Consider the following 23,832-nt stretch of genomic DNA (forward strand, 5'->3'; position numbering starts at 1 on the left):
GATCTATGTGGGTGTTGTAGTGCGGTGACCATACTGCGGAACAGTATTCTAAGGAGCTTCTAATTAAGGCGCGGTAAATTATTAAAATACTATTGGCATTCTTAAAAGGTTTTATGGTTCTAAAAAGGAATCCTAATAATCTAAATGTTTTTTCTACTATATAGTTGTAGTGAGCTGTAAAGGAGAGCTTTGAGTCAAACCAGATGCCGAGGTCTTTTATAACTGAGACACGATGTAGAGATAGAGATGTATGATCTATAGTGTAGTCGAACACAATTGGAGTTTTATTTTTAGTGAATGTAATAACATTGCACTTTTTTACATTTAGTGTCATGTTATTTTCAGAGCACCATTCGTTCAACATAGAAATGTCTTTTTGAAGTAACTGACAATCTTCAATACTATTTACTTTACTGAATAACTTTAGATCATCGGCGTATGCTAATGTATTACATGTAATATTATCTAACAAATCATTGATAAATATAAGAAACAGAAGAGGGCCTAGATTGGATCCCTGTGGTACACCAGAACTAGCCGGGAACGGAATAGAATAATAGCCGCGGGCTTTAACGAGTTGTGAGCGATTTCTGAGGTAACATTTTAGCCACCTAAGTAGTGATCCGTGCAATCCAATGTGTTCGGCTTTAGTGTAAAGAATATTGTGATCTACTTTATCAAATGCTTTAGCAAAGTCTGTGTAAATGGAATCTATTTGGGTACGTGTATTAAATGCGGAGCTAAGATATTCAGTGTAGCTTATAAGATTAGTGTTAGTTGATCGATTTTGCATAAAACCGTGTTGCTTGGGACTAGCTATAAGTTTAAAGTGTGCATAGATATGTTTGTAAACTATACTTTCAAATATTTTTGACAAGCAACAAAGTACACTAATAGGTCTATAGTTTGTGACATCCGACTTATCACCTGCTTTGTGTATGGGAACAATTTTTGCAATCTTCCACTGAGCAGGGAAAACTCCTTCTGAGATGGATTTGTTAAATAATATTAGTAAGTTCTATTGCCGACGAACATTGTTTTTAAAGAGCATTGGAGGAATATTATCATTACCAGGACCCTTGTTTATATCGATGTTTTTTAATTCTGCTTTTATTTCCGATTCTGTAATAATTATAGATGAGATATTGTTATTGACACCAGGAAATTTAGCGGTATATGGAGTAGAGGTCGGTTTAGAGTAGACTGAAGAAAAATAATTGGCAAATAAATTAGCTATATAGCTAATTTATTTGCCAATTATTTTTCTTCAGTCTACTCTAAACCGACCTCTATGATTCATACGCAAGCAATGGCACTGATATCAGTGCCATTGCTTGCGTATGAATCATTGAAGTGCATTCGGCAAGGAATTCCATCACTTGTATTTTTTGATTTTATGTATTGCCAGAATGCCTTGATATTAGTTTTTATGTTATTTTCAGTGCGATCAATATAAGTTGTAAAACAGTTATTAAGTGTGGCTTTAACTCTAGTTCGTAAAAGAGAAAAAGTGTAGTCGCGAGGATTTCCGTACTTTTTATACTTTTTATGGTATTTATCTTTCTCTTTAAACATGTGAATTAATGACCTGCTAAACCAGATAGGATACTGGGTGCTTTTATGTTTTCGCTTTGGGGTACACTTATCTATTATTTCCCAAATAATTAAGTGAGTGTACTGCTCCCAGTTTACTGATTTTAACTGTTCTAAGCATTTATCATAATTTGTCTTTCTGAATTGGTATTGTAGTGTAGGATTATCTTTTAATGAGCATGACGGCATAATGGATAATTTAACTTCTATAGGCGGGTGGTGAGCATCAGGACGACTAATAGCAGAAGCTTCTGTTATTGAACATGACATATCTGATTGTACCAATACTACATCAAGAATGCGGCTAAGGTGATTGGTTATTCGATTCAACTGGGTGAGACCGGCTCGAGAGATAGTCTGCTAGGAGGGTGTTTCTGGTGTTTCCTATTGATGTGGATGGTGTGGAACATTGAAGCATATGAGTACTAAGTTCTGGAGTATTAAAGTCACCGATTATAATGTTTTGATCATCTTGTGTAGAAAGAACATTGGATTCATATAAGTCATATACTCTAGATAAATCATCGTTAGAAAGATAGGATGGTAAGTATACTACGCATAAGTTGAGGTGCTGTTTCTTTAGCTTTATATATCCGTATCCATATGTCTTCGATAATGTCAGATTGCCAGTTAATAATTTCTTCAGAAATCAAAGATTTTCTAACAGCTATTAATACTCCGCCACCGTTGGTTTTATTAAATCTTTTAAAGAAGTCGAGTGATCGGTCTCTTCTATAAACAGTATAACGTGGGTCAATAAATTCTGACGATGAAATAGAATTGTCAAGCTAGGTTTCGCACAAACATATTACATCATAATCGTAGGCTAAAATAGACTTATATATATGCAAGACTTTGGATCTCATACCTCGTATGTTTTGATAGTAAATATTAATATTATTAATACTATTTGGATAACTAGTCATAATAAAAGTAATTAAGGATATAATTAACAAAAAATTGCACTTTACTGAAGAGAATCCAGCATCTGTTGTGTTTTGACGATTATATTATATCTAGAGTTATCGTCTTTACGCAAGAACACTGATCCGTTTCTGACCCAGACGTATTTGTAAGAGAGTTCCGTAGCTTTCTTCCTCGCAGCCCAGTGAAGAGTCTTATTCACCGGGGACAGATGCTCGGACACGTAGACAGGCACGGCGGGACCTCCGATGCCCAGTACTGACGAGTTGAGCTTCTGGTACCTGGCCTTGGTCTTGTTGAAGCGCCCGACGGCTGACAGTAGCTCGTCGCGGCAGCGTGTGCTGCGTAGTTTAGCGATGATAGTGCGAGGCTTCTTGTTTTCCTTATTTTGACTGGCGACTCTGGTGCAGTGAAGGATATCGACGTCCGACATGCTGCAGGAGACTACCTCTGCGATGTGTTGTACTGTGTTTACTAGGTTCTCATTCTTGTCCTCGGGTATACCTTGTATTTCCACATTGCAGTCTCTCATATGCTGCTCTATTTGGTTGAGACGGTCTGTAAGGCCAGTAATCGTTGAAAGAAGCTCATGGCGCTCGTTGTTTAAAGTTTTTATATTATTATTTAAGGTCGTGATGGTGGGGTGAATATCATCATATTGGTTGCTCATGAAATTAACAGAATCATGCAACTTTTTCAGGTCTGCTTTAATAGGTACGAGCTCAGCTTCAAGATGTTGGCGCAAAATTATTGGTAGCTCAGCGCGCAGGGCTTCCTTTTCCTTAACACAGTTAGAAAAAGACGGGTACCTTGTCTATCTCGCGGGCGAGATACTGTCGCGCCAATCATGTGCTAGGCCTACAGGCCTAAGATAGTCGCACTTTCATTCGTCTGTAGTGCAATTTCACCTAAGAAAGTGATGGTGGTTAATACGATATTATCATCATCATCTTCCTCGCGTTGTCCCGGCATTTTTGCCACGGTTCATGGCAGCCTAGGGCTCCGCTTGACAACTAATCCGAAGAATTGGCGAAGGCACTAGGTTTTACGAAAGCAACTGACATCTTCTGACCTTCCAACCCAGAGGGTAAACTAGGCCTTATTGGGATTAGTCCGGTTTCCTCACGATGTTTTCCTTCACCGAAAAGCGCCTGGTAAATATCAAATGATATTTCGTACATAAGTTCCGATAATCCGGTAATCCGGTAATTATATTTAACAAAAACATTTAAAACAGTTTCAATTTTGGTGCTGGGCATAGTCCGGAAAGAAAACACAAAATCGAGGTTTTTCAATAAATATCAGCTCGCATTTGCTCTTAACAAATTACTCGTACTTTTCCAACTAGGAACGACTCGGCTTATAGCCGAAACTCATCTAACTAATTGAAATTGAAATTCGCATTGATTCCGTTTTAATACGCAAATAACATTTTTTTATTTATTTATCACCAGAACTACTTTTTGCAGATGCGTTTAATTAACATATTTCATTATTTATATTATAAACAAGCGATTGCTAACGTCCGCATTAACTGACCTCTGCTATTTCATTTTCATTCTTCCTTATTTGCGTATATTTTGCTATGATTTGTCCTCGAAATCACATTGGAAAGGATCGATAACCAGTTTACGTATGAAAACAACCGTTTCATTCATAAAATCTTAAAATAATGTATACTCTAACACTACTCACCATTTTAACTTGACACCAAGATATGTTAGAAACTCTGAGTGACCGAAGACCAGACATCTAATGGTTATGGGTAGTAAAGCATATTATCGTGAATAAGAAATCAAGTTGCCACGCCTTCAAAACAACCTACGTCATATTGTGGTTTGCAATTATGGTGTTTGTCAATATTATCACTACCTACAAGGTGTAGAGTAAAGACTGTAAAGAGCCTAGTGTACGCTAGCCTCAGACATGGTTATGCCAGATTTTACCAGCAGCAAAGAAGTGGGATCATCACTAAAGGTACCATCGCCCACACTGTTAACTGTCCATCGGTGGACCTTTTGTAATAAGGTGTAGGTATAGGTATGGTATAGGTATAGATTGGATTCAGACTACATGAGCATTACTGCTACAGTGATGTGGCACGACATTGCTGCAGACTGCACTGCTGCCGCAAATGTAAAAAAACCTGTGCAGTATCATTGTTTTTGACATGTTCGGCAATGCAGTTGATAGTAATGTTGCGGTGTAATAACTAGGTACTTTAGCTGTCGACTGCATTGCTGCCGTTAATGTCAAAATCAATGTTGCTGTCCGGATTTTTGTCCGAACTACACCTTTATAGAAACATCCTCGGACCTCTCTCTATGTCGCTCAGAGTTGGTGGATGCTCCCCTTTATAGTTGTATTAATCTACATATTCTCACCATTTTGATTGTCAATTACCTATACTGGTTGATGGGTTTTTGATTGTGTTACTATTGATTGTACATTCAGACTCGATGTATAGCTAATTCTATTAAAATGCAATTTCTGTTTAATAGATTGTCGATTAATTTCTGACCATTTCGCATATATTACGAATTGATTTACTAATATAACTGACATATACGCTAACGTCTATTTACTTTCTATACATCTCGCTCGCACTAATATGCGAGTACGAGCGAGATGCATAGAAAGTATGTAAGTTACGTTCTCGATAGCGTTTATGTCAGTGCCACACTAATCTTTTTTTGATAAATTGCTTTAAGATTGGCGTTATTCATAAACGGCTGCTAACTTAATCAGTTGATGATCGTCGTTTATCCCTATCTGTCGTTATGCCATAGAGAGGGACAAACGACGATCATCAGCTGATTAACTTAGCAGACGTTTATGAATAACGCCGTAAGTAAATAAATAAAACTCTGTAAAACTCACCGAGCACAAAACACGCAGTATACACCCCACCCCCGAATGCTGGTTCCAAAAACTCGAACACAACGAACATGTTATAGTTGACCGACAGCGCCCGAATCAACCCGAACACGCCATTCGACACGCACGCAAAGACCACGGCGAGCCGGCGGCCGAACTTGTCCGAGATTAGTCCGGTGAGGGGAATGGACACGAAGAAACCGGCGTTGTGGACCGTGCCGACTAGGGTCCGCTTCCAGTCTTGGCAGGCCAGGTTGAACTGGAACAAAAGATCATGTTAATATCCCTACTAATATTAGAACACGAAAGTAACTGTGCCTATCTAGGCACAATCAGTATCAAAAGTAGCGGTGTACCTATTTCTTTCTCTTTTATAAAAGTATTTCAGGGTGACAGCTACTTTTAGCGCATTGTTCCATACCTACAACACCTCTGTAATTACACTGATTTAAACTTTCACGATTTTTACACATTATTAAATTATACAACGGGACTTAATCGCGTATCTAAGTTTTAAGATTTACCTCCGACGTTTCGAGGACGGCGTTGTCCCCGTGGTCTCGGAGAAGACTGGCTTAAGTTGACATCAGCATCGTCTAACCGCGCGAGTTTTTCGAACTACCCGCACTTGGTCTTGTTTATCCGCTTGAACGTTTTGCGCACTAGGGATGTCACTCTGTCGACACACAACACTAACGATATTCGATTTATCGACTGTCGATATTCGTTTACGCTTACATTTACTAATGACTGGATTCCATGTGTGCGATTAAGTCCCGTTGTATAATTTAATAACCTCTGTAATTCTTGACGTGTAAGCGTAGATAATTTGGTATAATTAATAAATAAATAATAGATAGGAGATAATTTGAGCCCCGGGACCTTCCTGGGATAGGGCATACTTTCATCACAGAAATCATTCTATGCAGATAAAGTCGTAGGCAGAAGCTAGTGTAGTAAACAACTACTACACATAACACTACTACATAGGAAATAAGAATTGTTAAAGGCCGAGTGACAGGAGGCTGTTTAGAAGCACAAAGCCGGCAATTCCTAAATATTACATTGCTAAGTAATATAAGTGCGGATTCATTGATCATATCAGTGTTTCAGTGTACGTTCGAATTGGCCTGTAAGGCTTAATTCATCAGGTTTAACGAGTTTGCAATATGGCCAACTGCACTAAATAAATTTTGCCATAAATAAACCAGGAAGTACGAGTAAATTAATAAGCTAAAAGTTGTTAGGTAGTCTGCGGCCGTAGCACGGTTGCATTTTTATCACCTGTCACCATTCCTGTATCACAATCTAACAAGTACGTAAGTGCGAAAGTGACAGCCGTGACAGGCATAGTGACATGCGATAAAAATGGAATCATGCTGCCACCGCTGGTAGTTTTGCAGTACCTATAGCAGAATTTGCTAAAATTTGTGCGCATGGGCAATTATTTATAAATGGAAGGCTCACGAAGTACATTGCTTTTAACCTGCGTACAGGAAATAACCCCGCTTATGTTTCCACCGTGGTGAATGATGAATGTTGAATTGTTGATTGGTGCAAAAAAGCGTGAACGAACACAATAAACAACTAGTATCATCTTACAGTAATACATAGTAGGTATACTCAAGAGTAATGTGTGTCTACATGTGTTAAATGATTTTTATGAAAAGTCCTCATGAGAAAATAAGAATTGTTTTTGTTTTTAAGAAACGGAAAGTAGATTTTAATGAAGGAGCTCAATTAATTCCTGTTAATTAGGAGTTTGTTTGAATCGCGGCAAGAACTTTTAAGGAACTTACGACCTTAGAACGAGGTCGACGAAATTAAGGAACTCCAAGTCTCGTAATTATTTTGATAATAACAAAGAACAGGCATAATGTAAATTAAAGTCTATTTTTTTATTCGGTACACTGAAATGACAGTTAATAGTATGAAATGACATTTCATGTTCATACTATTAACTGTCATTTCAGACTTTAGGTCTATTACAAACCAATATGAGGGACACCCAATCACAAAACTCGACAAATTGTCACGCAAGCAAGACAGTGTGCTCTTATCTCATGTCAATACCAACATTTCTACAAATAGGTACATATATGATATATATATATATATATATTTAACGCCCTCCGTAGCCTAGTCGGTAGTGACCCTGCCTACGAAGCTGGAGGTCCCGGGTTCGAATCCCGGTAAGGGCATTTATTTGTGTGTTCATCACAAATATTTGTTCCTTAGTTATGGATGTTTTCTATGTATTTAAATACTTATATGTATCTATATATTATATATATCGTCGTCAAGTACCCACAACACAAGCCTTATTGAGCTTACCGTGGGACTTGATCGATTTCTGTAAGATTGTCCTATAATATTTATTTATTTATTTATATGTCAACTTAGATAAATTTCCTCTGTTTCACGGAACATTTGTCCGCGACATATGGCACAACTTTTCTATGAACTTGTCACCTGTCACTTGACACATGTCGAATTGTCGGCCGACATACTTTGCCGACACATGTCAGTTCGGTGATATAGGGGTCTGACCGTCAAGTAAGGGTGCACTGTTTATGTTTCTAAAGTTCCATAGTTGTTAGACGATATCTTGAGAAATACTTAACCTAAATCATTGTTCATCTCACAAGAATGTAATTCATTTTTTTTTATTCATTCGAACTTGAGAAGGATCAGACCGGAAGTATAAGATTTAGAGGGATGTACCTACCTATGTACTATACTTGGTCAACCAAATCTTGTCAGTAAAAAAAAGGCGCGAAATTCAAATTACTATACTATAGGACGATATCCCTTCGCGCCTACATTTTTCAAATTTGCCGCCTTTTTCTACTAACAAGATTTGGTTGACCATCTATATGTATGTCTCGAAGTTTAATGTATCTAACGCGAAAGATATATCATCAACAAATTAGGTTACCTACTACAACAGGACATTGTTTCCTACTAAAGTAAACTATTACGATAATTCTGGTTAATTAAAGGTAATATAAAGGATATCTTTGAAGCACGTAAGATAATAATTATCTTTCCTCTGTTTCATTATACAGAATTAGGTTAAAACTGCAATAGAGTAACAGAATAAATACGTCTTATTAAAGAGTGATATAGTCTTATACTCCGACAAGAAATTGTATAAAATAAATGAGGGCGCCACTTCCTATACGTAACTGTCACATTTCTGACGTTTAATGCTTAAACATGGCAAAAATTTAGTATGGATTATTTTTAGTTCCATTTTATTTAATTTCTACTATTTTATGTCGCACTATACGCCGCCGCCGTCTTAACAAATTATTCTTATATATTTTGTGGCAACTAACACTCACATTCTGGGGCACGATTCAGATTTAACAATTTGTTACGGTTTTGATATTATTCTGCGACTTTGGAAAACGATGACACTGGTTGGTGCAGGCGAAATGAAGTCAAAGTTGTGCGTGTGATGCGCGCCAATCACCAAGACGCTCATCAAGGTCGTATCAAAACCAGTTTGAAGCTATAACTATAGCTGATCAAGCAAATCTTGTCAGTAAAAAAAGGCGCGATATTCAAATTTTCTATGGCACGATATCCCTTCGCGCCTACATTTTTCAAATTTGCCGCCTTTTTCTACTGACAAGATCTGCTTGACCAGCTATAATTGTTAAATTAAAATCGACCTCCTAGTCATTTTGACACTAGAATCAAAACGTCTGCGTATCTTCAATGTGTTAATTATATAACTTGAGTGAAGTTGGCAAATGTGGCGGTTAATTAGCAAAGTCTGGAGATCTTGAGACTTAGTTTCGTTAAATTAATACAAACATTCTTAACCTTAGCGCCAACTCAGTTGTTTTGGTTTGTAGTGTGTAAAAAGTATGATAAATATATGTATAGTAAGTAGGTATAGTATGTTCTCTGTAAGTTAAGATTGCCAGAATGTTTAATAATGTGCCGTAAAACAACCTAACTTTACACTTACAACTATCGTATCGTTTTCATTTCGGAGCTTTTGGACTATAGTTTGGTGGTTTTACGGTATTTAGGTAACGGTTTAAACCATTGACAAAGTTTGAGAATAAGGATCGAAAATAAGGGGAACTTCGAAAATCGATTTTCTAGTGCATATATATGACCATTCTATGTCACCAATGAGGTCCAGTAATAAATGATTTCCAAATTTCAATGATAGCTTCCAACGTGTGATGAAATTGCCTCTAAGTTCAATCTGATACGACCTATACGACCTTCAAATCTTCATGAAAAGAGCATACTCTCATATTAAAGGCTGGCAACGCACTTCCATTCCCTCTGATCAGGAGCAGAGTCTGGTGTAGCAGGTGGAGATCTTTCTCTATCTTGTAGCAGGTGTCCATGGGCGACATAAATCCCTTACCACCAGGCGATTATACGAAACGTTATCTACCTTTCTCGAAATTAAACTGTTTAGACCTCTCTATCTTTATGTATCTCTTTATCTTAGCATTTGTCGTGCTTCCATCTTCTGCTTTAGCTTCCAGGAGTCCAGGGTCTGACAATCGTTCTCCATTCGCACAGTCTTCGGCATTTTTTGTGACCTGGGGCCTGACCATGATGTCCTTATTGCGATTCTGTTTAGTACCTAAACTGAATCGCTAAAGGACGGAGCTATATAAATTATATAGCTCTGCAGAAAAAAAACCGTGCGATAGCTAAAACTAAAACTGTGTGTGTGTGTTTTCTGTGCGAGGAAAATCCTGACCTACCTACTTATGTAAATCTATTTCATGGTTAAAATGAATTTAAACACGCAGTTCAAGAAAACTGAATTACGGACAAAAATCGATTCGTCAAAGAAATTCCATTTTAATCGGCGTAGTTGCTGGCTCGTAAAAATAATAGGCGGGCGAAACTGCGCGAAGTCTCAATTATGGCACTTGGAGCCGATGCAAGTAATTGGTTTGCAGATGCAAGTGCATGCACGTGAGTCACGTGACCTTGAATTAGGTCAAGTTCGAGGAAAATAAATTAAAAGCATGGTAAGGAATTCAATTCGTTTAAAATAAATTTAACCTAAGTTTGTGCAAGCGCGTCAAAATTATGCAAAATTATCAAAGATTATTTTTTCTCCTGCCTCAGCGATTCTAATACCTGCCACAGGTAATTGATAGCGGCCAAGTTGATTGTAAACATTGTAAACTTGATCTTAAAATTCATCTCGACTGAATATAATCATACTTGTATTGGATTGGAATGGGTCTCTATTGTTTTCCAAATAGTTTTAAGTCATAATGTATTGTTTGCCCGCATTTTCGTTAGGCATAATTCATTTGGGTCAGAAACGCGTCACTTTTCAGGATTGCCATAAAACGAACCTATTAACCTGACCTAACCTATCTATAGGATAACCTCACGAATATCCTGAAAAGTAAACGGTTTCAGTTTTATGACTAATGATAATATGACAAACAATACATTATGACGTGAAACTTTATGGGAAACAAAGGGACCCCGATTGGAATTAGCTCGTTCTAGTGCCAAAGTATGTGCATCAACTGACATTCAATTTGATTTGCATTTGATCATAAATTGACCAGCAGAATTAAGGCTCATACCCGATATAGTCATACCATCACTTCGGCCAAAACCGCAAACCTCGTAACTCCATTTCAAGACGTTACGATTAGCAACTTTAGGCATCAATATCAAAAGTTGCAAATCCCTTAACTCATTTGGAGGAGATAAGTGGTTTGTTACTTTAGCAGATAACGTGTCTTTGGTCGTGTCTTTTTTACCGTAGCAGGAATTTCCAAACTGGATGGTTCTATATAGTTATAGGTAGGTGTCTTGGTTTGTCAAATTTAAAGCTTAAATTTTATGCTTCATCTATTTATTAATCCTGCTCTGAAATCTCACAATTCAAGGTCTCAAAGAGGCCACAGTGACAATGGGCTAATTAAAACATGTTAATACATAATATGTACGATTTGTTGCTATGGAGTCTTTAGCAAAAATGCACCTCCTTTTTATGAGGTTTGGCCGATTAAAAAGTTATTGAAAGCGCAAGAAAATATTTAAAGTTAATTTTTACGCATATTTTCGTAAAGATTTGAAGACTACTGTGTAACAATTGAATCTATGTATATCGTTTCGTCGTTGGGTTTATAGTATAATCCAATCCAAACCCTTAGTGTAAGGCCTGAGTGGACGCTCGAAGCGGAGCGTTCGGCGGGGCGTGCAGCGTGGCATCGGGCTTACAAGTGATTTGAGCAGCGTGCACTAAGGCCGCTACTATACGTTTGCATTTGTTTAACATGCACGCCGCACGCCCCGCCCCGCTGCACGCCCAACTCGAGCGTCCACTCAGGCCTTACACTAAGAGTAAGAGTAAGGCCTGAGTGGACGCTCGAGTTGGGCGTGCAGCGGGGCGGGGCGTGCGGCGTGCATGTTAAATAAATGCAAGCGTATAGTAGCGGCCTTAGTACACGCTGCTCAAATTACTCCTGACCCCGACGCCACGCTGCACGCCCCGCCGCACGCTCCGCTTCGGGCGTCTTCTCAGGCCTTACACGAGATTATGAATATTTGGTTCCCTTCAAGAGCATTGGATGCTAAGCACCACCGGTTTTTATGATAAATCTAATAACCCGAGATAATAAATACAAAAGAAACCTGTTGTTCTGTCTAGAAGCTCACAAAAAGTTAAGGAAGACTGCATACATTTTTATCTTTGATTTGAAGTCGATAAAAACCTATAATGGAATTTTCCATCGAATTATACGATTTTAATAAACTCTTAAGCGAACGTTGTGTATTTTAGAATCAATAACATGTTTAGTGTAAAACAATCTTCATGCTTTCATTTCTTCGTCTCAATGTATTATTCAAAATGTATTAGTATGTAGGTAGGTACACAAAATACTCCTGAAAATGTTAACAACCAATATTATTTCCTATAATTTATGTAGCTTTGCATGTTTTATTTGAAGATATTTAATACCATGAGTTAAAAGGCTTTTAATTAACAGTAACAATTTAAGTTATTTACGCTTACCTAAAGTAATATGTGAGAATTTATTAATGCATGGAATTTCGTTGCATGAACAATGTGCTCTGTATGAATGGAATAAGTTAAATAATTAACGGATTCTATTTTATCATCATCATAATTTAGGGCCACAATGGCTCTTGTCGGTGGAGTATACGCCAGTTTTCGCGGTCCTCGGCCAGGGCGCGGAGCCAAGGTGCCAATCGTTAGCGCTCCGTAGCATATTGTATCTAGTCATCTCTCACTAATCAATCTTTCACACTAGTGCGACAGTGACAGTGCGTTTCGTTCTCTACGGAGCGTTAACGATTGCACGTTGGCTACGCACCCAGGTTCTTTAGGTCCCTTGATATTTGCTTTTCCTTTTAGGTGTTGTGTATAGCTTGCTCCTGGTTTTTTCTATCTATTCTAGCTTCATTTGGGAATATTTTCATTGAATACAATTTTATTTCGCGGGCATTGTGCGATGCCTAAAAGTTACGGGGATCGGAACCGGGTTTTTGCAAAAACTTCGAAATAACCATATTTTACGAATTATTTTATATTCAGAATCAAAAACCATTAATTTTTTACAAAATTACTGCCGCATTGTTCCGGTTTTTCTATCGAGGCGTTGAAACTTAACAAAAAACACTTTTCATGGGTCAATTTCTGAACACGATTTTTTTTCTGTCCGTGATGAAAATCGCGGGTTAGCATCAGATAATACTTACCATTTTTTTTTTACATAAAGAAGTCACACTTTCACACCGAGTTCCATATGAATTCACTGATTAATTGGTTTTTAGAGTACACTTAAAAATACCTAAAGGCTCAAATTACTGCTCCCGTGCCCTGTCCGGAATCTACTTTTGAGCATAATGAAAAATCCTACGAAAAATTCTACATTAGTATCACTAATTTAGTGTCAAATACTTAAACTAGATGATATTTACTATCACTGAGCACATACACTATTAACTTCATTGTGGTAAATAACTCGTGATCGATGTTTAAATTTTGTCCGAGCGCGCGAGTACAATTTCGTCGGCAAAACTCACAGGGCTCTGACAGCCGACGTCTGTATTTGAACCGCCTCGTGTCCCGCCTCACCTGTACTGGCAGTATTCGGCTGTCTTTCAAAGCAAACGGATGTACGTCAAGCCGTCGCGTGTTTGAGCAAATCGCGTAAGTATTTCGGAATCCGGGTGGGCGACAATTTTTTTCTAATTTCGATGCCCCTTATAAATTTTATTTTCCACATAGCTTTTCAATAACAATTGTCATATTTAGGAGCCCTTTATGTATCTTTATGTAAGCGATAACATAACAGTTTGGTCAAACACGATTTAAATTTTTGGCGAATTTTTTTATTACGAATTCTAATTTCCGTGCCCTAATTCCCATAGCAAATTTACCTAAAACAGCTGATTAAGTGGCACGGGAATTAGAAAGTATTACATTTATTGTCAACAAATCTTTTATTGGGGGCACTTTAAGTTAATTGGCAATGTTTACGTCATATTATTATTACATTTATGTATATTGGCATTGAATATATATTATATGTAATAATAATATGACGTATATCTTTCTATTTTGCATTTAAGGAAATCTTAAAGAATGCACAAAAATTTGTGAACGGTTTTTTAGTATAAGTACTATAGTACATACAGGGTGGACCCGAATAACCCGGGCAATTTTAATACGTAAGGTAAGGTGGGGTAAGACGACACCGGGGTAAGACTATCACTTGTATGGAATCCTTGTACTGTTAGTCTTGCCCCACCTTACCTTATTCATTGATCATATTATAACATTAAAATATTATATAAACATAAAAATATTTCTGGAATTATTACATATTATAATACCTGTACCTAAGGTTACATGAAACAAAATGAATCAAATTTGCAATGTTTTTTTTTTGTAAATTTGACAGCTGACAGCGTATACCGTATAAAGTTTAAATATCTGGGAGACCGAGCTTTGCTTGGAAAACATATACCTACCTAAAAACTCAAAAATGCGCGTTTTCCCAGAGATAACACCTAGCTAGATCGATTTTTCACCCCAAAAAACCCTCATATATGATCAAATTTCATTCGAAATCGTTAGAGCCGTTTCCGAGATCCCCGAAATATATACAAGAATTGCTCGTTTAATAGATTAGTTGTTATAAATTAGCTTTTCTAATACAAGAAAAAATAAATATATATCCTATTCTTACTATATTATAAATGCGAAAGTATCTCTGTCTGTCTGTCTGTTATCTCGTCACGCTTAAACCGCTGAACCAATATCATCTTGATGATATTTGGCATGGAGATAGTTTGAGGCCCGGGGAAGGACAAAGGATCTGGGGGCACGGCAGTGCCGCCGCCAAGTCGAGCAAAACAAAGTGGCACGGCCGTACCATCAAATCTCAATAACATTCTATCAAAATAACATTTAATGCACTTTACAATCCCTTAGTTTTGTCACTGACACAATCACTCACGATCATCATTATTTTAAGGTACTTCTAGCATACCCAAATTTGAAACGTAATTTGGTTTTAGCTTTTTAAGCCAATAAAAATCTAATAATACTGTAATATTAGTCACGTTCTAAAGATCTAATAACTGCATAAATAAGTTTGTAATCCCATAGAAATATATGCGATAACAACGTTACCTTTTAGTTCTTACAATTAGTAGGGAAAGTAAAGGTACACTACGACGTACGATGTGAGTATGAATAAAGATTTGTATACATAGTATCAGTATGGTATGGGTATGATTACCTGAAAAGAAGGACAGCCTACAAAAAGAGATGGGATCCTATCAAAAACATTACATGTAAAAAGATGCAAGTCTCGCAACGCAGTTCTTCTACTACAAAAAAGTTTTGAGATGTAATGGGAAACCAAGTCGGTTATTTTAGTCAGTGCCAGGGGGTATTAAAATCGTAATACTATTAGATACCTTATTAGGGTTCCGTAGCCAAATGGCAAAAAACGGAACCCTTATGGATTCGTCATGTCTGTCTGTCTGTGATAGTCTTACCCTACCTTACCTCATATGTGGTCAAACAATTTTTTGTGTTATGAATTTATGAAGGCAGCATATTCGATTTCTTCAGATTAACTTACACAATAACTTCTTCTCACTGTGCCCCTATTTACTTATTTCTTAGTATCATTTCCTATACGGCCATATACCAGATCATACACTGCCTATCTACATGCAGATACATCATGACACTTTTTAATTTAATGAATAGTTTTGTATGTATGTATGTATGTAAGTAGGTATTGTTTTGAAATATGTACATTTTACTAAGAAAGAGAGATTAGTTGCCATTAAAATCAAGGAAACGATTAGTCAAATACGTAGTTTTTAGTGTATCATACTTTCGTAGATTTGTCGTCCGAAACTAATATTAAAGAAGGTAAATATGTTCGATGCCGCTTCAGTATGGTTAAAGTACATTATTGTAGATTAAAATATACATAAATAATAGTTTTAACTACCAAAATAAGTTAAGAAAACAATTCCTGTGCCATGTTCTAATTTCCGTGCTAGTAAAATCTAATTCCCATGGACACACTAATTCCCGTGCCCTGACCAAAATTTGAAATTGAAATAACTTTTATAGTTTTATGAATATTTTTACCCCATAAGAAAATTAATGTTTATTATATTTTTTATCAAATTATCAGCATAATTTTTTTTGTGTAATGTTAGTATTTCAAAATTCCATGGGAATTAGACAAAAATGCTCGTTTGGTGAAATTGACCCTCATAAAACAATGGAAAAACCAGCAATTTTGTTTAAATTTATAGCCGAGGTTGACAATAACGCAAGTATAATTTTTCCTGTCATAATAACAAAACGGTAGATCATTTGCTATGAAAACGATTAGAGGACTCAGGCGAGCGAGGCGAAAATATATTATTGTTAAGGCGACTAATATTCTCGATGACCTTGGGCAGCCCGCTGCGTTGGTACAATATAATTATATAGACGATATATTACTACTACAATCTACAATCGCATAGATTTGATGGTCTTCTTGGTTCATATTCTAACCTAAGTTTGACAGGTAATGGTCTCGAATACTAGCGCTCTATCACACAAAAAAATAATATATACATACCTAGCAGTAAAGTAAGAAATGTCCCAGATCACAGGGAATCATGTGATCTGAAGCTTTCTTAGTTACTTCGTTAAGCACAGCGAGCCGAAAGTTGACGCTTTCCGCACGGAGAACAGAAAAATCCTTTAAGGAGAGGGATTAAGAAGATAAGTTTTTCACATACGATCTTAGATGCAGCCTAGAAAGTCTGATACACATTACGCCTTAACATTCCCACCTATTCACCCATTATTCTGCCCTCGAGCTGTAAAAAGACTCTTTCCAACCAGGAAATAACAGTACATACGTCCAATGAAACTGTACAATCTAAAGGCCAGTATCCGACAATAGATGATTCAGGTAATATGAAACACACATCGTGCTCATGTATAGGTAATAAGTTAGAAATTCCGGTAAGGCATAATATTTTTAGTTAGGCACACGTGGTTCCTGTAGCAGATTTTCTTGCATAAGACATGTGGAGAGGACTGTTCAGATTTGAAATATGATATTGATTAGATATTCTCGGGCGCGGTAATATAAGTAAGAGGAAAGATCACCTGGCGAGCCACCTTAAAAAATCCCGGCGGGCCGCAGGTTGAGTATCGCTGCTTTGATCGAAAAACATTCCTCGGGCTCAATGCCTCGGGCTATTTACTTAGTACCAAGTAAATTGAAGTTTTAGTAGATTGCTGTGTGTGACCAAATACAACACACCACAGAGTTAGCTAGTCTCCATGATGTGATGCGACTCCCAAGGTAAGTACTTAACAATATTAAGCTAACACGAATATATTTAGTAACTTTATTTTTTAATTTAATTGCAGTGAGACGCCTCATTCGGTTCTCGTATGTTTTTTTTTCTCGTAATGTGTTAATCATAGAGGATTCTGACTCTTGGAGACCCTATACATCTCTAAGGATAATTTAATGAACTATGTTATTTTTTAGTTCTGACACTTAGAGACATTTACACCTCTAAATAAGTTTAGTTTTTTTCCATGTATCTGTTTTGTTTTTATTTTAATATTATTATTATAGTTTTTTTATGTAATTCGACATTAAGAGACCTTATACATCTCTAAGTAATTGTATTACGTTAGTTTGATTTGATAGTTGTAGTTGTATTTAATAATTGTTGATGTATCATTATTATTATTTTTGCTTGTATGTAAATTCAATGTTGACGTGTAAAAGTGCTCTTGTAGCCTATTTGCTGAATAAATGTTGAAGTTGAATAAGCTAGAATTTGTTATGGATATGACCTGTCAATGTAAACAATGAAATGACATTTCTTCAACCAGAAATGTCACTTTTGACAGATGAGAGATCATACCAAAACATACTACAATCAGATATTACAATCAGATATTACAATCAGAACAAGTATCAAGGCCTTGCAAACAATTCCCTGTATTAAATCTACATTTTATTGCAGATAATTAAATTCTCATCTATTATTTATATCAACTTATTGTGATATTGTGATATTCCATAAATAGAGAAAAAAGGAAAACCTTTGATATTTTTTCTTATATTAATTATCGTAACGAATAATTCCTGTAGTTCGTGTTTTATTGTTTAGAGATGACATATTACTTTGATAATTAAAATGAAGGGAGGTCAAACGCGAGTCAGGTAATGAAAATGATAATGAAGTATTGAATTCCGGCATCAATATTATCTGAATTTATTCGAGGTTCGTACAATTACTCTTTATTGCAAACAAATACTTGATTGTGTCACAAGGGAGCAAAAGGACATATTTACGGCGCGGGAGTAAATTGAATCGTGAGCGTAGAGAAGGATTCAAGTGTTAACAACAGGTGCCACAGCGGAGGCACTTCGCGAAGCTGCCCCGTTCAAGACACGGTACCGTAAAATGGGGTGAGTAGGGGCAAAACTGACATTCAAACCTCGATAACATTTTATTTTTACATATGCAAACTGAATGGTGTGTATAATGAGGGTTCCGGACGTTTGTATTTTAGTTTTTATTTTATTTTGGGTAGTTCCATTTCATAACTTTGACGATAAACAGGCAATCCCACCTCACCCCGTAGTCCCTCGTAATTGGGGTGAGATGGGATTTCATACAAAGATGATTTTGGAAGATTGTTGGATAGAATTTTTTTTATTATGAGTATTACTATAGAGCTCCATTTTAAAATGGAATACATTATTTTTGTAGCAGTAGCCTTAAAATCCCACCAATCCCATCAATCTCATTAATCTCACCCCCCTTTCATCCCTTCTCTCCCCATTTATAACCCAACTCTCCTTGCGAACCCTACTCACCCCGTTTTATGGTAAGGCTGCACATTTTAATATTAATTGCTTTTTAATAACTATATGATACTTACTTCTTTAACAATAGAATGGTGCTCCAAATAGACATACTCGTCGCACTCAAGCTCGACGGAGGTGTCGAAGGCATCAGCGGAGCACGAGCTGTTGGTCGAGTTACTGAAGGTGCCATAGCGGAAGCACTTCGCGAAGCTGCCATCTTCAAGGCGCGGTATGGTGTAGTTCAACGCGTCAGGGTTGTCAACGCATTCAGGGACTGCACATCTGTAACAAAACAAAAAATATATAATTTTAAGAATATGACTGAGTAGGTACATTCTGCATCAATAGTAGAGGTTGAAACAACGCTCCAAAAACCTATGTTGTTAACTGGGGACAGGTGGGATAACATTGAACAAATGAAATATTCCCCAATTATGTGAACGTGGTGGACAGCTCAACTGGCTAGAATAGAACATACCTAGTTAAATAATAAATTAAACTATAGTTAGGTATCCTATCTGTCCCCACTGCCCCAGCCACCCTACTTAACGGTACAGACCTAATACACTATACAAATTATAAATTGTTTTATTTTAACAAAAACCGGCCAAGTGCGAGTCGGACTCGCGCACGGAGGGTTCCGCACCATCAACAAAAAATAGAGCAAAACAAGCAAAAAAACGGTCACCCATCCAAGTACTGACCCCGCCCGACGTTGCTTAACTTCGGTCAAAAATCACGTTTGTTGTATGGGAGCCCCACTTAAATCTTAATTTTATTCTGTTTTTAGTATTTGTTGTTATAGCGGCAACAGAAATACATCATCTGTGAAAATTTCAACTGTCTAGCTATCACGGTTCGTGAGATACAGCCTGGTGACAGACGGCTGACGGACGGACGGACGGACAGCGGAGTCTTAGAAATAGGGTCCAGTTTTTACCCTTTGGGTACGGAACCCTAATAAAAAGACACCATAATGAAAACCAACAAAGTTATAAACCAGGTAACGTAAGCAATCAACTATGCCCTACCAATAACGAATGTAAGTAGATAAACAAACACCTGAGGGCCCGATTCGGATTTTGAAATAGACATCTACTAGATATCTTTTAGACGTCACCAAGATACGATAACGATATGTTTAAGATCTAACCTGTCAAATTTGACGTTTCTGCGATTCTGGAGATACTCTTGAACGATTTCCACAAGATATGACTTAGAGATCCAATTCACATCTAATAGATATCTAACACTATCTAACGTAAAAGTGACATTGGTTGCCCGAATTGAGCTGTAAAAGAGAACTAGTTGAAATCTAAACTATAAAGTATCTAGAATGGATCTAGTACGTGTCGTCTCTTGTGAATATCTTGAAGTTCGAATACGGCAGTGAGTCTCAAGTTATTTATAGTTAATAAGCAACTTTTATGAGCCGTATGGACATAATCACTGAGTTCGTGGCATCCGGTCTTCTAGTAAAAGTTAATGACAGGATAAGGAAAGATCCAGTGGCGCCTTTAAAACAGGTTAAGGTACAGTTGGTATGAGAATTTGCTGTATTTTGCAGCAACATTATCAGTATCATGATACCCGAACCTGCTAGTGAAGAACTATCAGTTATGACAACGAGTGAAGTGAGGATGAGCGTTAGGTAGGTATCTTGCTATCAAAATAGATCCAAACTTGCTTCCAATTATGAAGAGCCAAATCAGTCACATCATGTACGACAACAAGTGAAGCGAGGAGTTGTGTTAAATATATTACAATCCCAACTAATCCAATAGGTATTCTCTAATGCTAACAGAACATATCAATTCGAATGTACTGACATCAGGTGGTCTAGCATGAGTTGCGTTCTCGCGCGTGAGTCCATACTTGAAGTCGCGCTTGATATATGGAGTCGCGCGCGAGAACGCAACTCATGCTAGACCGTCTGATATTTGAATCATGTTTATCATGCGTTTCGCTCGCGCCATTACCTAATATGGATAAGTACGAGCGAAATAAACAATAACTGAATGACATCAGTTTTATGTCATTCTGATATCAGTTTACTTTCGAATTGGCCTGACAGTTTAGTACAGTAGGTATTGAATAAACTTGAAGCGTATAATGACACAACAGAATTTATTTCACAGTTCAAAATAAACGTGTTAAAATGTTCAGTGATGTTTGGTGCCAACCGTACTATTTACCTAACTGTTGCTCTGAATAAGTAGCTAAATAGGTATACAGTTGAAGTAATAAGTAGTAAGTATTAGCTATTTGGTTAACTAGGCGAAGTATTCTAGTCTTCTACTGCTTAAGTGTACGTATTTCACTACTCAAGTAATGTAACGGAAAGTAAAAGTACAATAATATGTAAACTACTTAACTACCAGCATAATGTACATACATGAAGGGCTATCTAGATTTTTGTAAACTTTTACATATTAAAACGTATTTGAAACGTCGGAAATAAAGGTAACAAAATAAATCCACGTTAGACCCTCATTTAAATATGTTTATAATTATTTATATATATTCTAAATCTTGTTTCTAAATTACGATGATCTTAACATCGTTTAGCTATTTTTTGTCAAACTTCTTATCGACTGACTTAAAAATATGACAAAAAAATACATCTCATCCTTTAGAATAAATAAAAAAAAAACAGTGCCTAATAATAGCAGCAATGGCGTTTTCCCAAGGTAACTGCTAGCAGCAAAAGAAAACAATACTGCCGTCAATGACGTTGATGGCCTGTATTTTTTCTCTGACCTCTACTCTATTATTTAAATTATAAAAAATATAACAGGATAAAGTAAAAGTACGCCTAGCGTCAATCGATCAAGTATAAATAGTACTGTATCTAATTGGAGAATGTAGTATCCGCGCCTGACAACAACGGCACCATGCAAGGTCATTGGGATTTGGGTGTTTGGGTGTTGGATTTAACTCGAGTTTGAAGTTCGAATAACATAGCCGCCGCCATACGATCGAAGTAACGTTCTCATTCTGATAATAACATGAAATTTTACATGAACATTCAAGAAACGTACCTACCTATACAATTTTTGAAGTGAAATCTTCTTTAGCGGCGCTGTGAACTTTTTGTGATGGGGAAAAAATGTTAAACTCGTAACAGGTGTCACGTGACCGTAAGACGTAAGACCTGATCGAAAAACTGTGGTATAATCATTTATTTGGGGTCCCAGCGCGCATAAGTTGTTCGCAGAAATCGCGAAGCGTCTGGTTGACGTAACTGGTGACCGAAGAGCTGGCGGCTACCTCGCACAACGTATCAGCATTGCGATACAGCGAGGAAATGTCGCCAGCATCCTTGGTACAATGCCTCAAGGGCCTATTTTAGATTTAAGCTAGTTTTTAATTTCTTTTAGTAATACACTGTATCTTGTTTTGTAAAAACTGTTACTTCAATGTCATTGAGTTTTTCTTTATTGATTCAAAGGCCATCTAGTGAGTTTCCCTCTAACTGGTATTAATATAACTCGAGTATTAACAGTGATGTGCTTAGTGGTTTCAAATAATGCGACGAAATAACGCTAGATGGCGTTAACCTCAATTATACATATAGCGCTGCGGACATTTTGCAATAGTGATTGAGTTTTCACTTCTGCCGGCACTCCCTGAGTGCCACCCGTTTTTTTTTGTTTTTAATACGTTAAATTATATAATTAGCGTGTTCCATATGACTTGACAAATTATTGCAAAGATACTAATTTATTGAACACAAACCATATAAAAACACATAAACAACAATACAAAACCATCGTGAACCTCGGGGTCAAATTCTACTTGCTCTGACCTTATGTTTTGTGAATTAAGTAAAATACTCAATTATCATAAAGTCAAAGTGACCAAAGTCCACTTGTTTATACACGATATTATAGACCTAAACTCGAAAACCTTAAGTGCTTGTTTGGCGTAAAAGTTTGTTTGAGCTAGGGCAAGTAACTCTGTGATAATTATATTATAAAATAGATTCGTTGTGATCTATTTGCAGTGAATAGAAAGGATATGATTGTGTACGGGACTTTTTCTCGTTTGTGGATTGTCATTGACCATTTTTTTTGTTACCTAATTATATTGTTGAATGTAATTCGAAGGTTTTTTCAATGTCTGGTGGTATCTAAAATTTAACTCATTGGTCGGTGAGGTGCAAGGCCTTATAACTGTAATATAGTTCGTTTTTTTAGCATTAGAAATAAGGTAAACAATCTTGATGTGTCTTTTAATTGAAAAACACATTTTAAAAATAAGTTACGGCAAATGTGTAACAATTATGAATCTAATACGATCATTTATATTCTTCTGCTTTCATAACAGTTTTTGATTTTTAAAAAGCGTTTTTCAATTAAAAGACATGTCAAGATCGCTTACCTTCTTCCAAGTTCTTTCTAATGCTAAAAAAAACGAACTATAGTTAAGAATAAATTCACACCGTTATCGTTAAACGGGTATAACTATAATTCATTTCAGATAAGATAACATTAGACTCTAGAAGATCACAAAAACAGATTCTAAACCTATTTTGTGAAGTTTCACAGCAAAACACTTCGATTTCGATACATCGTAACGAATACAGAAGCAAATTGTAGACTGTGACAGTAATGAGTAATGATATCTGACTGTTGTTGATCTCTGCCTATATACATATACTAGCTGTTGCCCGCGACTTCGTACGCGTGGATTTGTATATTGGTGGTTATATATTCTATATTAGCTTAGAACATTATGCAGAAAACGATAGCAGTAGGGACTGCAGTTAATCATTTGTTAATTATTATACACAACCTGGCTACGAAGTTTCAAGCCCCTAACTGAATAAAATTGTTCTCGATATAATCCCTCTCAACCCCCAGCATATTTTCAAGTCCACTATTTAGTAAAACCTACTACCTAACTACCTATTTACGAAGTTTGAAGTTCCTAGCTTTAAATAAAATTTGAACTCTCTACCAACTTTCAACCCCTTCTTAAACCTTTTAGGGGATGAATTTTTAAAAAAGCTGAAATTACT

The 23,832-nt window shown here is 36.6% G+C and overlaps 2 protein-coding genes across 2 annotated transcripts in view; both read right to left on the minus strand.

The window, feature by feature from the left end:
- LOC134656319 (organic cation transporter protein-like) overlaps window positions 1-23,832 on the minus strand; it is a 48,320-nt gene that overhangs the window by 13,401 nt on the left and 11,087 nt on the right. The window contains exons 2-3 of the mRNA XM_063511830.1: window positions 18,884-19,091; window positions 5,398-5,653 (exon numbers count right to left, since the gene is read on the minus strand). Coding sequence (XP_063367900.1) covers window positions 5,398-5,653; window positions 18,884-19,091 — 464 coding nt within the window. The remainder of the gene's footprint in view (window positions 1-5,397; window positions 5,654-18,883; window positions 19,092-23,832) is intronic.
- LOC134656546 (uncharacterized) lies at window positions 2,561-3,187 on the minus strand. Its single transcript, XM_063512106.1, has one exon. The coding sequence runs from the start codon at window positions 3,185-3,187 to the stop codon at window positions 2,561-2,563; it is 627 nt and encodes a 208-aa protein (XP_063368176.1).

This window comes from Cydia amplana, chromosome 18 (genome assembly GCF_948474715.1).
Source record: "Cydia amplana chromosome 18, ilCydAmpl1.1, whole genome shotgun sequence".
NCBI classification, from domain to species: Eukaryota; Metazoa; Arthropoda; class Insecta; order Lepidoptera; family Tortricidae; genus Cydia; species Cydia amplana.

Bases quoted from the DNA above. Each gene is read 5' to 3' on its own strand.
- LOC134656546 (XM_063512106.1), bottom strand. From the start codon at position 3,187: ATGAGCAACCAATATGATGATATTCACCCCACCATCACGACCTTAAAT.